The sequence below is a fragment of the Labrus bergylta genome, chromosome 22 (genome assembly GCF_963930695.1).
Source record: "Labrus bergylta chromosome 22, fLabBer1.1, whole genome shotgun sequence".
Lineage (NCBI taxonomy): Eukaryota > Metazoa > Chordata > Actinopteri > Labriformes > Labridae > Labrus > Labrus bergylta.
This window is the reverse complement of record NC_089216.1, coordinates 16,748,330-16,765,598: the sequence shown is the minus strand read 5'-3', so window position 1 is coordinate 16,765,598 and position 17,269 is coordinate 16,748,330. Positions and strand designations below refer to the sequence as shown.

At 41.9% G+C, this 17,269-nt stretch overlaps 2 protein-coding genes across 2 annotated transcripts; both read left to right on the top strand.

Annotated features, from left to right (window-relative positions):
• The first annotated feature begins 1,539 nt into the window (after positions 1-1,539).
• Positions 1,540-4,820, top strand: trmt10a (tRNA methyltransferase 10A). Its single transcript, XM_020643605.3, has 7 exons — positions 1,540-1,959; positions 2,614-2,782; positions 3,258-3,329; positions 3,602-3,676; positions 3,961-4,110; positions 4,205-4,310; positions 4,407-4,820. The coding sequence occupies exons 1-7, from the start codon at positions 1,805-1,807 to the stop codon at positions 4,583-4,585; spliced, it is 906 nt and encodes a 301-aa protein (XP_020499261.1). The 5' UTR covers positions 1,540-1,804; the 3' UTR covers positions 4,586-4,820.
• A 152-nt stretch (positions 4,821-4,972) lies between these two features.
• On the top strand, positions 4,973-15,633 carry spata6l (spermatogenesis associated 6-like). The gene is made up of 13 exons (XM_020643624.3): positions 4,973-5,797; positions 7,246-7,383; positions 8,200-8,248; positions 8,913-8,954; positions 9,039-9,163; positions 9,262-9,354; positions 10,246-10,491; positions 12,159-12,258; positions 12,506-12,552; positions 13,800-13,915; positions 14,822-14,903; positions 15,237-15,324; positions 15,470-15,633. The coding sequence occupies exons 1-12, from the start codon at positions 5,750-5,752 to the stop codon at positions 15,300-15,302; spliced, it is 1,152 nt and encodes a 383-aa protein (XP_020499280.1). The 5' UTR covers positions 4,973-5,749; the 3' UTR covers positions 15,303-15,324; positions 15,470-15,633.
• The last annotated feature ends 1,636 nt before the right edge of the window (positions 15,634-17,269 follow it).

The window sequence follows — 17,269 nt, the reverse complement described above, 5'->3', positions numbered from 1 at the left end:
GCGTCTAAAACTGACTTAGCACCCTTAACGTTGGAATGTGTTCTAAATAAGCAGCCGGTGTCAGAGGCTTCTCTGCTGGCTGTGGGCCCGGAGGGTCAGGAGGGTATGTGTGTGTATGGATGTTTGCAGGATCGTGTTGCAGAGCTCTGACTGTATACATCAGAGGCATTTAATCCCCTGCGTGTCTGCGATGCATATACTTCCAGAACACAAACACACACACACACATACACACACACTCACACTCTGAACTATGTAAATCATCAGCAGATCAGCATCAGACCTGCCTTCATGAGGAATATATTCAAAGCGAAAACTAAAATCTTAGCAGGTGTATTTATCTGAGTTGAGTCATTTCACTTTTTATAAGCCGACAAGTCCAGATAAACATTTGATTTGAGATATTAAGGGTATAAAATGAGGCCTGTAATGCTTCTATTCAGCAAAAATGCCACCTGCCAAAGGAGCTACAGGCCAGACCTGAACCCAGACCGCCCGCCCAGAGGACCACGGCCTATATGCACATTGGGCGTGCCCACCAACCACAAGGTCACAGGCAGTGGCGATTCTATAGAGTCTGCTGGGGCCCAAAGCAAAAATCAATTGTGGGGCCCTCCATCATAACCATCATGCCTGTGTCCCGATGTGCACTCCTCCTCCACTTTTTACCTGTTTCTTTTTTCGCTCAGACAGTCATCGACAAACTTTGGTTTCCACATCAATCATGCATGCAACGCTTAGCAAGGCAATGATGTGGCCCCCTTAAGGAGTTTTTTTTCTTCCCAAGTTGCATTTTGGGTCACTGCTTTGGTTTAAAGTTTGTGAGCCCTCATGGGCCCCCTACCGGTCTGGAGCCCCGAGCAGTTCCCTGTTGACAAGCAGCACCTCTGGTCACCGGCTCCCCATCACATTTTAAGAATAGGACGTACCTGTGAAGTAAAATGTGGCTCATACTCCATGTAATTAGAAGTTTTTGACTAGAAATTAGACAAATAGGCTACACTTGGTAAGATTTGAGTTTTTGCAGTGTTGTAATCATCTGCAGGAGAGTCAAGAATTTACAGATTGTATGAAGAATTTTGTAAACATTTCCTCCCTGAGATAATTGGTTTTACTTTGAAAAACTAGACGTTTATGTTTATTGTTATGTTTCCTGTCACATACAGCGATACCATTTAAAATCAAAGCAGATGATGTTTCCTCCACAGAAAGATAGCCCTACATGTCATTTTATTAAATGAAGTAATCCAGAGGGAACAGATTACACTTCTGAATTGTGTTCTTTGAAAGGAAGGGTTGGTTTTTGAAAGCTCTGCTTCATCCAAAACAGATATAATGTTAACGATTTTTTTGAATAAAAGTGAGATTTATCCCCAACAGGTATTTTATCACTACTCCACAAGAAAGTGTTATGAAAAGAAAAAATGTGGCCGAAGCAAAACCTCCAGGAAAGAATGGACTGCTGCTGAAACTTTAGATAATGAAACAGGAAGCCTGTTATTCCGATTGTACGTGAACGCATCTGGAGCGGCCGGATGACGTCACGTCCGCGCCAGCAGCAGTATACATGTGGAAGTGTGTGTTGCTAAGTTGAACTGCTTGTGAAGTTTTATTCACTCGGTTTGTGTGACAGTGTGTAGATAGATATCACCGCGCTGACGTCATTTAAAAAGTTGAATTCTTGATTAAATATAATACAAATAAATAACGGCGAGAGTCGTTTAAATGCAGCCAGTCAAGGCGAGCTAACATTAGCAGCTAGTTCATTTATCAACACAGCAGCAGCTTTGGTGGAGCCTCCCAGATGGCTGATGACACCGTGAGGGGTGAAGCTGCAGCCGGCGTGCAGACAGAGAGCAGAAACGGAGGAGCTGACGGTGAAAACCAAAGTCTGTCCAAAAGACAGAGGAAGAAGCTCCTGAAGCAGCAGAAATGGGAGGAGGAGAGGGAGCTGAGAAAGTGAGTAAACACATGTGAGCAATGTTTATCTAGTGGTGGTGATGCAGACTGGCTGGTACAGGGAGCAATAGTTCCTCCTACAGAGCAAAACTTCATTCAAATATTTGTCTTGTTTTTCATTTTTCCAAAGTTAAAGGAGCAGTATGTAACTCTGACACCTAGTGTTTAAAATGGGTATTGTAGTCTAAATTTAAAACATCATAGAGAGCTGTCTCCCCCCGCCCCCTCCTCTCTAGAGTCCATGCTCACACAGGTCACCATGTGGTGGACACTGAAGCTTCAGTGTTTATCCAGCTCTGCATCGGTCTGTAAACCTTTCTGTGTTCTAACCTCTCTCCATTTTTCAAAAGCATCTCCAATATTGATCCTAGTTTGAGCACGTTTCTGCTCGTGGAGCTTATTAGAAACATGCAGAGGCTTTTTAGGTCGGGTACAATCACTTCTATCTGAACCACTTCTCTTGCCCGCTTCCATCACTGCAACACCTGTTGACCTGATAACTGCTCTCATATCTGACAAACCGAGGGGCGTCCAAAACGGTCGTGTGGGGGTGTCTTAAAACAGCCGACCTTCTCTGGTCCAAACAAATACCTCTTAGTTTAACTGTGCTTCAATAAAAAGAAAATGATAATAATCTTGTTTCTCATCTTGCAGGGAGAGACGAAAAGAGAAGAAGCAGCAGCGTCGTGAGCAGAGGCAGAATCAAACGGAGGAGGAGGGAGGAGAAGCTCAGAGTTTTAGGAAACGTCCTCGCAGAGAGGTGACCCCGAGCTCTGTGAGGCTGGTGATGGACTGCAGCTTCGACGACCTCATGCTGTTGAAGGTAAACGGCTCTCTCGAGGGGGATTGAACAAACTAACATTAGCCCCTTTCAGCTGGCTGGTTTTACAAAAGTGCCGTATCTAAGTTCATCTGTCATCACGTCTTTGTACGTTCATATTGTCTGCGAAGACATTATATTGGTGTCCCACTCTGTGAATGCACATTGTGATTCAGCGTTGCAAATCCACGCCACAGTGGAAGCTCCCCGGCTGATCCCATCTCGCCTCTGTGACTACCTCTGAAGACGGTACAGAGTGGGGATCAATTTGTCCGTCCATTATGTCTTACCCGAATTTCCCTCAGGGATTAATAAAGGATATCAAAATCCCCCCCCAAAAAAATTTAACTTTCAGATTGAAGGAAAAACGTAACAGGGGCGTAAATATCACGTCTTGAAACTGCAGTCTGATCAGGGCTATAGAGACATGAACTGAGGGACTCACTCTCCTCACTGATGATAATCGTTTTGTGTTCAGGACGTCCGAAAGCTTCACAAACAGATCCAGAGGTGCTACGCTGAGAACAGACGAGCCTTACATCCTGTGCAGGTGAGAGACCACCCACCTTTTCTTTTCTTGAAATTCTTCAGAGGATTGTTGAGAACATTTAACAGACAAAGAAAAGAAACATTTAAAAGGTATAAAGAAGCATGAAATACATAAACACTTACAAAGGTACTCGATATGGGGTTAGCACCTGTAACAACACATCATCTGTTAATTTCTCTATACGCTCACTTGAATCCCAGCTCGATCATAACTGAGTGACTGCAGATCAGAGGAAGTTCTCTGATGCTTAACGACTCCTCTTATATCTCCAGTTTTATCTGACGAGCATCGGGGGGCAGCTGAAGCAGAGTATGGACGAGAAGGACAAAGGATGGGTGAACTGGAAGGTGAGCAGGATCCTGAATGACGTCTATGTGTGATTTTTTTAATTTGACAGCTTCAGCTAAAACAAAAGTGGAATAATATTAAAGCAGCAGTGCCAGAGATATCGTCTTTTTCAGTTCAACCTGAGTCCTTAATTACTGAAAATGCAATGATACAGCAAACAGAGATTCAGGAGGCAGCTACAGTAGCCTGGAGGGTTCATCCTGCAGCAGACGTCTCAGTTCTTTTTCACTGCACTTCAACTGGTATATAACTTTGTGTAATGTTCATGCTGCTGTGTGTGCAGGACATCCACATTAAAACAGAACACTACAAGGACGTAGTGGAGAAGGAGGAGCTGGTGTACCTGACGTCAGACTCTCCAAACGTGCTGGAGGAGCTGGACCAGAAAAAGGCCTACGTGATAGGAGGGCTGGTGGACCACAACCACCATAAGGTCCGTCTGCTGTCACAGCTGTAGCTCACTGTGTGTTGAGATCACTGCAGGCTGGTCGCTGAACTGTCTGTTTTTTGTTTTTTTTCTCCTTCAGGGAATCACGTTTGAGAGGGCGAAAGAGCTGGGGATCGAGCACGCACAGCTTCCTCTGAGCAGCTTTGTAAAGATGAACAGTCGGAAGGTTCTGGCAGTCAACCACGGTAAGGACTCATAACACAGTCTGGGTAGCGACATCAAGATCTACAATAAGCGCGAGAGACGAGGCTTCTGATTTTCTGTTTTCGTTCCTCCTGCAGTGTTCGAGATCATCCTGGCGTTCCTGGAGAAGGGCAGCTGGAGGGACGCCTTCTTCACCGTCCTGCCTCGGAGGAAAGGAGCGGTGGCCGTCACCCAGGGCGGAGAATATACTCTGAAAGAAGACGAGGAAAACTCCGACTCTGACTCTGACCGTGACACACCAGAACAAACTGCCTGAGAGCCTCAAACGTAGCTCAACTTCAGAGTGTAGAGATGTTGATGCTGAGGCTGTTTTCTGACCAGAAATGTTTCTGTTCAAGCTTCTTATTTTTTTTTACAGATATTTATTGAAGATTTTACTTTGTGCCTCCTGTAATTACAGTAATATTTCAGTTTGAAGACATTTTTTCTTTTAATCAAATTGCTGCAAAATATTCAGTTATTACACGAAAGAGAAATAAATGTTTCCTTTATTTTTGCTTGTAGACGAATCTGTTCCGGAAGAATTAATTTAAAAGCTTTTAAAATCTGTTTTAAAAGATGATCTAGAAAGTCTGTTTCTAGATCATCTTTAACAAAATGGAATTATACAAAATATTAATCAGAAATTTTCTATGAAGATTAAACAAGGAACTTCTAGCTTTTTTTTTGTAAATCCTGGGCGGAAACGGTGAGACAGTGAAAATGAACAGAGACTTTAATTCTAACTTTGCTATTGGGAGACAATCAGATCAAATGTATGATATTTTGAAGGATGGTGTAACAAAAACACAACAATAAAATGTTGTAAAAAGAAAGGAATTGGACCGTGGAGACAGAAGGAAGTGAGGTTTGGAAGTATAAACAGATTTGAGGTTAACAGGGGTGGAAGCAAAGATGTGTAAATACATCCATTCTTAAGGGAATCTCAGGTTCTACTCCAAGAGAACAAGGATATTTAATTTATCTTAAACGTATAAATGTTCCTGATGGAGGGGGAGAAGCCAGCCTCCTCCAAGAAGAGGCTCCTGCAGACGGCCCTGGGGAGTCTCAAGACACTGAGAGGGAGGTTGTGAGATTCATTACAAAAACATGAAAAATGATTTAAAATACTACATAATAAATAACTCTTCATGTTATAATAAAGTCATGAACTCCATCAAGGGGAAGCAGCTAACGACTTATAACCGTAAATGACTATAATAATAATAATATATAATAATATCTCGACCTAAAAGTTTACTTTTATGTTTTGGTTGTGGCGGAAACGGTCTTTAGCTTCTCTGTCAACGAAACCCGGAAGTTGCAGTAACCATGGTGACACGGTAACGTGACACTCAACCGGAGAAAATAAGCTGTAGGCTACGGTTAGCTTGTTGATCCGTTTTACATAGTATTTTTTAATTTTTATTAAATTAATCAAATGTCCCGCAAAGCCCTGAAAGTTGTGGTTGAATTGAAGTTTAGAGCGGTAAGATTTCTTCTTTTCTTTAGTTATTTTAAACCTAACCAGCTGATACAGACTGGGACCAACCAAACATCAGCAGACATTCACGTCATTTTAATATTTTCTCACCTAGCAGTAAAGATAAATATCTTCTTGTTAATGTAAATTAACAATGGTGTTTGACAAGTTATGGGACATATTTGGGCATGTAGATAAAGTACCAAATATATAATTATTTAACAGCTTGGCTGAATTTAAATGTCATGACGCTGTTTACCTGTAATTATTACCAGGTGGGTTAATTCAACAGCTGCTTTGCATAATTAGTCAAAATAATGTATTGTATTGGATAATAGCTAACTGTAGCTTTGGTATTTTTAAGATTTGGTCATCATTTTCAACAAACTGATGAACTTTTCACATAATACTCCAAGCACAAGCAGCATATTAAGATAACAAAATAAAAAGTAAAACAACCAATATGGCCAGAAAACAGCAATACAAAAATATATGACAACTTGGAAAATATCAAAATTATATAGGCTAAATAAAAAAAAAGGACTAAAGGTTTTTTTAAAGCCTTTTATAAATGCTACAAACTTGATTAACTCTAAACAAATTAATATTTGTTAATAAAGAATGTACCAAAAAAGCTTCTCAGTTTTACAACCTTAGAAAATAATTTCCTGAGATTCAATTTCTACATGACAAATCGTGCATACATTACTATCCAGATTAAACCTAAGGATGGAGAGAAATTCTGTTCATTGATGGATAGCCTCTTGAGATGAATCTTGTTTTTTTGTTTGTTTTCACTGCATGGATAAAATATTGTGAATAGTTTGGGAATTAACTTTTTTCGTAAACAGAGGAAATGACCGATATCTAGTTGTAATTATGGTCGAGATAAAGCTTGAGAAGTTTAGATTCTGCTCCTGAATGCTCTGGATTTGTTTGGACCAGAGAAGGTAGGCGGTTTTAAGACACCCCCACACGGCCGTTTTGGACGCCCCTCGGTTTGTCAGATATGAGAGCAGTTATCAGGTCAACAGGTGTTGCAGTGATGGAAGCGGGCAAGAGAAGTGGTTCAGATAGAAGTGATTGTACCCGACCTAAAAAGCCTCTGCATGTTTCTAATAAGCTCCACGAGCAGAAACGTGCTCAAACTAGGATCAATATTGGAGATGCTTTTGAGAAATGGAGAGAGGTTAGAACACAGAAAGGTTTAGAGACCGATGCAGAGCTGGATAAACACTGAAGCTTCAGTATCCACCACATGGTGACCTGTGTGAGCATCGACTCTAGAGAGGAGGAGGCGGGGGGAGACAGCGCTCTACAATGTTTAGAATTTAGACTGCAGTACCCATTTTAAACACTAGGTGTCAGTTTATTTTTTCTCCTTTGATTATAAAGTATAAAATGTCAGTAAAGATTTTGCTTCTAACCAATAAATGTTCTTCCACTGTTCTCAGGTTTCTTGTCCTGGAGTTCACCTGTCAGACAAAGATGATATCTACATCAGCATGTGCATCATGGGACAGTACTGTCAGTCTGAATGTCTCCCTGCCATCTTTCCGCTGCTGTTTCATGAGAAGATGACGTTTGAAAAGGTATGTCTTTACGTAAGATGTGGGATAAAAATGCTGCGACACTACCGAAGATATGAATGATCAAGAAAATCGCGACATATCTGTATTATGTATTTGAATTTGAAGTTAACACAAAGTATTGGTAAAGACATCTTTCATCCTAATAATGCCCCTATGCCTGACTAATACGTTACTTAACCTTATGGCCATTGGTCGCCATCACACAACCAAAACAGCATTGTAGACCCAAGCTGTAAGCTCCACCCTATGGACCCCTTCTTGCCCCCACAACTTTACCCTGTAGACCGATGGACAGCACGAGCCAGGAGGTCATTGGGGTCGTCAAGTGGGAACCTCCATTGACTGGTGTTTCGCCCGATTAGTCCCACGACACCTCAGGAAGGCTGGACAGTGAGCTCCAGCATCCCAGATTCAGCCCCCTACATGCTCTCACCGGCGCCCACCCACTTCTTTATCTTACCTACCTAACCACACAGCCCCGACAGCGTTGCCACCTTCAACAGACCCATACTCTGTAAATACAAGCTCCAGGTAGTGACAACACTGATACTTCCTACCCTGCCACATGGCCTGTCATGGCCGCCAAAGACAAAATGCAACTACTCCTGGTGCCAAAGTTACACATGAAAAGAACGACAAAGAGAACACAAGAGAAAGACACAGGGAGAAGTCTGAAGAGAGATCCTTGAGAAAGGGTGTGGGAAGCAGAGCCAGGGTGACTGCAAGTAATTACTAACAAGGATGTTAAATCCTGCTGTTTAAAAAATAAGGAAGCTATGTTAGAAAGAATCCTAATTTGTTTTGTGCTATGTTTAGATTTTCAGACATGCAGTCGACCCTGGAGACATCGCAGTAATGCTCGAGTGTAAGTCACCTTAACTTGTTATAATCATTAACATTAACCTTAACATACTTATTTTTTAAATTGAATTCCCAATGTCATAATCCTCTTAGACTTCTTAGCCTTCCATTCTTCATTTATACTGACACATTTTATACGATTCATTTCATTAATCATCTTGCCATGTGTCCCTGCAGCTCTGTCTTTTGTGTGATAAAAAGTGAAAATAAGCATAAAATGTGACGCAAGTAGCTCAGTCTGTAGGGACTTGGGTTGTTAACCAAAGGGTTGGTGGTTCAAGTCCCGGTGCGGACCTAGTCTGGAAATTGGTCTGGTAATTGAAGAGGTGCAAGTTCACGTTCTGAGCACTGCCAAGGTGTTTCAAGCCACCTTGTAAAAGAGCAGATGGGATAATATGCAGGAAGGATTTCTCCTTTGTGTTCCTGTCGTCCACACTTGCCGCTGAGGTGGAGGTCGGAGCAGGCCGTGTATGAATGAGGACGGCGGTGGTGGCTGGGCGTCAGGTGGTGGTTAGGGACAACGCAGTCCAATGGTGGTGTCTGTGCGTCAGGGGCATAGGGTGGTAATCTTAAAAATAAAGAATGGAAATGTTATGAATCATAATATTTAGTATGACTTTTATCATGTTTCTGCTGATGATCTTTTATTGACTCCCTTTCCTCTTTAGATGAGACGGTCAGAATTGATCTGGTGCAGCTGATTCCTCCAGGTAAACGTGTTTCATCATCATAGTCATACTTAATCGTTCATCTTGTTTTATTTGTGTTGGATTATTTAGTAATTGTGTTTGCAGCGGGCGACATTCTGGCCTGCTTTGAAGAAGACGCTCGACGTTTCTTGTTCCCGGAGCCCAAACTGCTTCCTTCGTTCTCCGGAGTGGATCGAGAGGTTCTGATGACCCGAGCGTCTCACTTTCCTGTTAGTGATTAAGTATCTGCAGACACACCTGTTACCTGCTCTCGTAGATGTTTGTAGTTTCATGTCTCTAAGAGCCGCATATTTCTTCTTTTTCTCAGGGTATCGCTCCCAGGCTGGAGTTTTCCAGCAAGACGACCATCATTGAGTGCTCAGCTGATGCAAAGATCAACTTTTACCCCAATGTGCTCATGGTAAAGATTCACTAATGAGCCTCCGATATATCGAGATGACTTATGATAGGGCGGCAGTAGCTCAGTCTGTAGGGACTTGGGTTGGGAACTGGAGGGTCGCCGGCTCAAGTCCCACTGCTGACCATGTTGTGGAAGTTGGTTTGGTTGCTGGAGAGGTGCCAGGTCACTTCCTGAGTACTGCAGAGCTGCCCCTGAGCAAGGCATTTCATCCCGAACAGCTCTGGTGCGCTCCCTGTGAAGCAGCCCCACTCTGACATCTCTCATGTCCACATTAAGAGGACCGGATTAGTCACTACCTATCCACTTCATGGATTCATATAACTGCAGCTCTTTTTGGCAACTTGTAGCTTTATTTTTAAGCACTTTTCAGATAATGTTTAAAATCAGTACACATGAAATATTATGTTTTTAGCTTATTTTTCTTTCTGCAAATCAACTTTTTGTAGTTCCTGTTTGTAATATGATTTACGTTTGATGCTTTTCACTGTGGTTATTAGATGCTAAACAAAACATATGTATGCGTACTGTATGTACTAGCCGAAATAATTGTAATTCTGGCAAATTAAATTTACTCTCAATCTGCAAATATGCTCTATGTTTTGTGTGCTAAGTTATGCACAGGGAAGGATTTTTGAAACACAAAATGTCGTCTTTAAGTCAACGCACCTTCTTTGCCTTTAAGAACTTTGGGTCACAGAGGCTACTTAAGATAAAACATGTATTATGGGCGGGCTCGTCATTTTAGACCTTAAATATGATCCAGAATTTATATGAAGACATAGCAAGAATGACCGGTAGAGAGGGTTGGGGTTATCACTTTTCATACCTGTAGTTTTATCAGAAGGTCGATATATTAAGATATTGTTATGAGATCCACTCTCTTAATTCCAGAAGCCAGTGATGAAGAGAATCAGGAAGCCCTCCAGCAGACCCAGGACCTCCTCTCCTCAGAGAAGACGAGGTGTCAGGACAAACACGGACAGACTCAGCAGCGCCAGATCACCGTCACTCATCTCCAGATCTCAGTCCCTGTCTCCTCTGAGAGCTGGAAACAGTCAGGGTCTAACCCAACTCAGTCTGGACTCTTCAGCACACAGAGGCCCAGAGACCTGGAACAGCACCAGCACCTCTCAGCCTGTAAGAGCAAACTACACATCTTTATTTTCATGCTCTGCCAGCAGATGGCAGAGCTGAGTCAAGTTTGTCTCCACACAGCTGTTACTTCACCTAACACCTCCTCTCTCATGCTTTGTGATCCTTCACATGTAAGAGCATCTTGACCTCATGTAAGGTCAAAGATGTGTCACATAATATACCTTTAAATCTGTGTTTAGAGTAATACAGCAGATCTACAACCAGGTAACTCTCACGTTTTCATGCAGCACTAGGGGCTGCCACGAGCGGAGGCATTATGTGTTAGGGTTGTCCCACCATGCTGCTATAGGGTATATCTTTAAAACTCTGAGATTATCCTGCATGGACTCAAGGAGGAACTTTGTTAAGGGTTAAGGTCCTTGTGATCGCTCTTAAAACATTTTCTCCAATACTTAAGAATTTATACACTTCTTACATCCAGGAAAACCACTTTTCTAACTAACTGAAGGCTCTACCTCCGATAGTACACTTAGAGACTGTAGGTAGTGTCCCATTCTTGTAAACACAATATCACATCCATTTTCAAATGTTGCAACAAACATTCACTTAGACTAAAGGTTAAACTGATTAGATGTGAATACTGAAGGAATGAACATTATTCAGCTTTTAGCCTCTAACGACATATAATATCAGTAATATCACATAAATATAAAACTTTGACTTCTTTTGCAATGTAGTATTTGCACATTAAGTGCTAACTTTGCTCTGAATGTCTGTATAATGAATAATTTAAATTAATTCAAAGAGCATTTGGGTTGCATTCAAGCTGTGATGGATTAGACATTTTTTTTTGTCTCAGTTGCCCAGGTTTAAAAGCAATACAAGAATAAAAGTTAGGCAATTTTATGAGTTTACCTCTCTGTCACCTGTCCAGTCGTGTGACTGGTTTTATGTTTATTTGTTGTTACCTTGTAAGAGGTAAAAGGGATAACTGAGGCACTTATTATCCCTGCATCCCACTCACTCTGTTATAAACCATCAACTGATTTTGCTTCTTTCCACTATCTTTATTTCTTCTCTTATGGCTCAGTCGTTAAAGCTTAAATCTTAGGAAACTTTAGAGGTCATCATTCTCCCTGGGAGTGGTACAACACTTATTTTAAAACCAAGCTAATGGCTTTTTGACGTCCTGATGAAGACTCAGTTGAGTGGAAATGCATAGACACATCCCTGGATTTCTCAACGATCTTTGTTTATAATCAGGAAAGTCATTTATTTATTAGCTAAATATCTTTATGCCTTTTCATGTTGGACCAAATGTTAAATATAATTTTCAGTTTTCTTGTAAGTCTATTTGCGAACGTGCACTTGAAGGTTTGTTACTGTTTGAGTGTGCTCCTTTTTTCCCCACACAAGCCCAGCAATCAGCAAACACTCTGCAACAATAGCAAAGAAAAACAGTCCTTTGAAAATGCAGAAACCTAAAGCAGAACCAGACTCACTGGAACAGCAATCGGCCTTGACTGGATGGGGTGTGAAGAGGGGGTTAGAGACGAATATAGAGAAATAAATACAGACTGCCAGACCGAGTGGGGAATTACCATTAATAATAATGCTAAATGGACTGTATAAAGCTTTTCTTGTCTTCTGACTACTCAGAGTTGTTTTCTGTTTCCTTTCTGAATAATGTCTTCATGTTCTGCGTGTAGCTGATAGCTTCATGGCCTGGAGCCGGTCGGTCTGCCTCGCCCCGACGCTCTGCTCCGTTAACCAGCTCCTCCTCACCTTTGACCAGGTCTTCATCCACAGGTAAAATCATCCACAGGTTAAAAAAAACTGCTCTGTTGCTTCTTATCACATTTTACAATGTCAAACATTGTCAAGTTACAGCAGCTTGTAATGTGTTCTGATAAAGTTATACTGCTACTGATAAGACCAAAGCTGGTTAGTTTGATGATAACCTATATTTAAAGTTTCCTACTGTCCTCTAAACCTACATACAGTCAACTTTCTATAACCAGAGCAATATATCTCTCTGTGTTTTCTGCTGTTACAGTGAAAGATTCTCCGACTGTGAGAAGAAAATCGTTATCCAACAGTTTGGTAGGTATCATTTATTTCTGCACTTTGGCCTGCAAAGTAATCCTCCTGAGGTGGTCGTTCACACATGCACCTCTCTGCAGGAGACTATTGGTGCGTTCAAATTGCCATTTTTTCTTAGTAAGGTTCCTAACTGAGTGAAATGACCCGGAAGCATTTAAGTGATAAGAGCCGTTCAGATTCTCTAAAAGTTAAGGAAAGGTGGGACAATGCTTCCTTTATAACCTCCTTTAGCTTAGGATACACTGGACCATCCTTTACGAAAGGAGATGAGATATGCCACGAAAGGAGATGAGATATGCCGCCCCACAATTCCTTGCGGTCGCAACATTTAAAGTGAGTCGCGCAGCCGACCGTTCACGAACATTAACGATGACTGTAAAGGGGCTCAGCTCACGTAAGAGATGAAGGGATAAGCAGACATTTTTAGCCAGATGATGTTTTATTGAACATATTTCATTCACTTAAGGATGCTATGTGCAGTTGTACATTTGTATGCTTAAAACATTATGTATATCTTGCATAAATGTAACAATTAATTTCATACAGTCATACTTATTTTGATGTTGATTTCTGAGTGGACAGTAAGGTGATGGTTTCACTTTTCTTACTTGTAGCCTGGTAGTCTATATTGCTTTTATTTCAATCCCAACCATGTGGTAATTAGGTTTATTTCACCGGTAAGAAGGCACAGGGGAAAGTTTTTTAGATGAGCTTTTAGTAGTCCATTTTCTGAACATTGTAGTTTCAACACGGCAGACCCACGTCATTAACCTCCACTGGCACGTTGCATTTAATGATGTCGCCTAGTGGAAATGTGGTCGGATTGTCAGAGCAACGAGATCGCCTTTCCCTAAGTCCTTTATGAATTCTCCTAACATCTTTCCTTGACCTCATAACGTTTTCCCCGGGGTTAAGCTAAAGTGGATAGTGAAAGGAGATAGGAGGGACAATTTGAACGCACCATATCCCTAACAGATGGGGGGGGGGGGGGTTTCTCCTCAGGCAAGACATGACGGAAAAAGAGCGATTGCAAAAGTGGCAGACAAAGCAACAGAGTCCTCTATACGACGCTACAATGAGAACATACATTAATATCTGAAAGTGGAAGAAACAGAAATATTCGAAGGATAAGGATGACTAGCGTAACCTTAAATAACGCCCTTTAGTGAACTATTAGAAAAAGAAATTTCTCAAATGCAGCGCTGCAGATGCATCAATGTGACGATATCTCTGTTTTCATTTTGCAGGTTGGAGGGACATCAGAAGACGAGTCCAGCTCTTCAGACACACGGGACCCCCCGGACTACCACAAAGACCCCTCAAGACTGTGGCAGTCCTGCAGAGAACAGGCCAGGCAGAGGAGGTAAGTATCAGGAAGCCCCCCAGCAATGCACATCACTGCAGATATAGAGAAGGAAAAGAAGGCAAATATAAAATAACAATATATGCTGTATTTTTATTGGCTCAGAGGTCCATCATGGTCCAAAACATAATCTTTAATTCTGTACTTAAACAGGGATTAAAGGAGAAATATGTAACTCTGACACCTAGTGTTGGTACTGCAGTACAAATTCTAAACATCATAGAGAATTGTCTCCCCCTCCCCCCTCCTCTCTAGAGTCCATGCTCACGCAGGTCACCATGTGGTGGACACTGAAGCTTCAGTGTTTATCCAGCTCTGCATCAGTCTGTAAACCTTTCTGTGTTCTAACTTCTCTCCATTTTTCAAAAGCATCTCCAATATTGATCCTAGTTTGAGCACGTTTCTGCTCGTGGAGCTTATTAGAAACATGCAGAGGCTTTTTAGGTCGGGTACAATCACTTCTATCTGAACCAGTCCTCTTGCCCACTTCCATCGCTGCAACACCTGTTGACCTGATAACTGCTCTCATATCTGGCAAACCCGAGGGGTGTCCAAAACGGCCGTGTGGGGGTGATTTAAAACCGCCTACCTTCTCTGGTTCAAACAAATCCAGATCATTCAGGAGCAGAATCTAAAGTTAGAAGGAGGACATACTGGCTGCTGCATTGTTGTCAGAGAAGCCAGCACTTCAACATAGCATGTTTCTTTAATGTCTGATCAGATAGTAAGCTCACTTTATCATTTCACTCTCTACACATCTTACTGATTGGAGCTTTAAATAGATTTTGACTTTTATCATCTGACTGAGGTTTGACTACAAAGAAGCAGATTTCATTTCTAAAGAGAGTATTGATGAATGATAAATAAGTATCACTGATGTTGCCTGACTTTTGATTTAATGTTTAGTTCTCACAGAGAATGGGAGGAGGTCCAGGAGCGGGTTCGAGGACTCCTCACGACACCAAAAGCTGTACGCCGACTTGTCTATGTGAGTAAAATATAACATTATAGAAACCTCCGCATCAGCATCTTTTTATAATCTGGTGTCAGACCAGTTGCTGTTTCCAAGGCCAATACATGTCTCTTGATTGAATATGTAGAGTTTCTCCTGGCAGCCTCCTGGCAAGCCTAAGTGGGAACGCAGCAGGATATAATCAGGAGAATTCACCTGGAGCGAGTGAGAGGGGGTGGTGACGTTTATTCCCTGTGATCGCTGCAGGACCATAGACTGTCTGCACGCGATCTTTGGGATTTGTTGCACATGATTTCTTTTAATGATTCAAGAGTGGAAGGGACTATGCCTGTTTTCTTTCTGTTTCAGGGAGCGTCACACTCTGAGGTGGACGAGGTTTTATATAGGAGGTCCATCTCTCCAGGTCCACCATGAGGATCCAGCCAGCTGTGGAGAGGTGAGGGTTTTTGTCCTGTTGGTTACATTCTGAACTTACTTCACTTGTAGGTCAAGTGTTTGTGCATTGACATAAATATTTTACACTTCTGCTTCTTCCCTGTCCATGTGTGTGATGTCTGATTTCTGCTCCTTTCCTCCTTCAGGGAACGAGCCCCTCACCATGCCAACACAGCCCTGAGATGTCCAGACTCTCCTGATGTGTGTGTGTGTGTGTGTGTGTGTGCAGGAGAGAGGTTGGACAATGTTCACGCCCCCTGTGATGTCCAAGTAACGTGTTGGATGTTAAATAAACCTTTTAGAACAGAAACTCAGCGTTTTATCTCAGGTTGAACAGTGAGACTTTCAACGACTTTGACGTCATAAGTCTCCGTCGTGTTAATCCATCAAGCTGACATTGTCGAGTCCTCGGGTAAATCAACCGAAGGCCATTAAAAGCTAATTGTGCCCGCGGCGATGCAGCTCTGTGTGAACTGCTGCCGTATATCAGAGAAATAGCTGCTCACTACTGCGGCTCTGTCAGGAACATTGTGACTTATCACACACTGGCGCTGAAACAGAATCCTATTTTGGGTGTTATACTCCGTCTAAAAGAACAGGCGTTAGCAGCAGGGAATAATCTTCAGAGGTCTGCTTGGTCAGTTTTTACCAAAGTCTTTAAAGGGGACATATTGTGAAAATTCACTTTCATAGTGTTTTTCAACATATATTTAGGTAACCTGAGTGTCTAACGACCCACAAAATGTGAAATAAATCCATCCAGTCCTTTGTTTGTGGTCTGCATAAGTCTTACAACACAGAGAAAAATGCTCTGTTTCAAATGTGCTCTCTTTGTGATGTCACAGTGGGATTCTGGTAAAAAAAAAATACCCTCCCCTCCCCTGGTATCTCCACCCATGGACTCCACCCCTGGCCTAGAACAAAGCTTTTGCGCAGGTCCTCCATTTTTATTCTCGCTACAGAGGAGTGAAGTCTACAGGGAAAACTCAGGGGGGTCATTACATTTAAAGAGACACACACACACTAAAACGGAGCGTTCTGAGAGAGCTGGTTTCTACAGGGTCACAAACCTCCTCTGGTGCTTGATTCAGGATAAAATTTGTACAAAGCACAGCACAGATGTTTCATTTAGACCACAGGGGACTGTTTGAAAAGGTGGAGAAGGGCTGTAATATGTCCTCTTTAAATAATGCTTTACTGTCAAAGGAGCTGCTGTCTCCAATGACAGTGAAGGTGTCACGAGGATGTGGGGATTTTCCAGAGGCCGAGTCTGGACTTCTTTAGCTGAGCCAAGCTGTGCTAACATGTCTTCTCTATGACAGTCACTTATTTGGGTCCAGAATGTGTCGTTATATTAATCTAAGGGCGTTTTCACACCTTACCTGTTTGGTTCGCTAAAACTAACTCAAGTCTGTTTGCCAAGTTAGTACTGTTTTTTTTTAGCTAATCACAGTAATGACGTGGAAGCCTGTCAGTGGTGGTCCGCCCAGTCAAGACCGAGGCAAAATGCTTTTGATTTCAAGACAGAGACCTTTAAAAAGTGGTCTTGAAACCAAGGCCAATCTCGAGTACTAAGACAGTAGTAGACACATTAGCTGATGTTCTGGAGGAAGATCTCACAAGTCTTCGTAATTTTTCATGCTGGACCACTGATATAAACCGATCTACTATAGAAGCTGAATTTAAAGTGGCCAACCTTTTATGCAAAGCTAGCTCCTAAGAGTCTTAACATTAACATGTCTACATAGCTGTCATTTCTTTCACAAACTGTGAAACAAACAGCGAAGTAGAAGTGTGTAGTTTTCTCTTATAGAATGAAGGTCACTGAGATTTGACCGTTTTTTTCTTACTGAATTATTCTCCTTTAGCACATTGCTTTACATGCTTTATTGAAATGAGTTCCAGTGTTTGATTGTTTTTATGCCAGGGAATTAGAAAGGAAAACC

Excerpts from the sequence above, each read along its gene's own strand:
- trmt10a (XM_020643605.3), top strand. The coding sequence starts at position 1,805 with ATGGCTGATGACACCGTGAGGGGTGAAGCTGCAGCCGGCGTGCAGACA. Across the intron at positions 1,960-2,613 it reads GAGGAGAGGGAGCTGAGAAA|GGAGAGACGAAAAGAGAAGA; the intron begins GTGAGTAAACAC and ends CTCATCTTGCAG. Across the intron at positions 2,783-3,257 it reads ACGACCTCATGCTGTTGAAG|GACGTCCGAAAGCTTCACAA; the intron begins GTAAACGGCTCT and ends TTTTGTGTTCAG.
- spata6l (XM_020643624.3), top strand. The coding sequence starts at position 5,750 with ATGTCCCGCAAAGCCCTGAAAGTTGTGGTTGAATTGAAGTTTAGAGCG. Across the intron at positions 9,355-10,245 it reads TTTACCCCAATGTGCTCATG|AAGCCAGTGATGAAGAGAAT; the intron begins GTAAAGATTCAC and ends TCTTAATTCCAG. Across the intron at positions 12,553-13,799 it reads AATCGTTATCCAACAGTTTG|GTTGGAGGGACATCAGAAGA; the intron begins GTAGGTATCATT and ends TTCATTTTGCAG.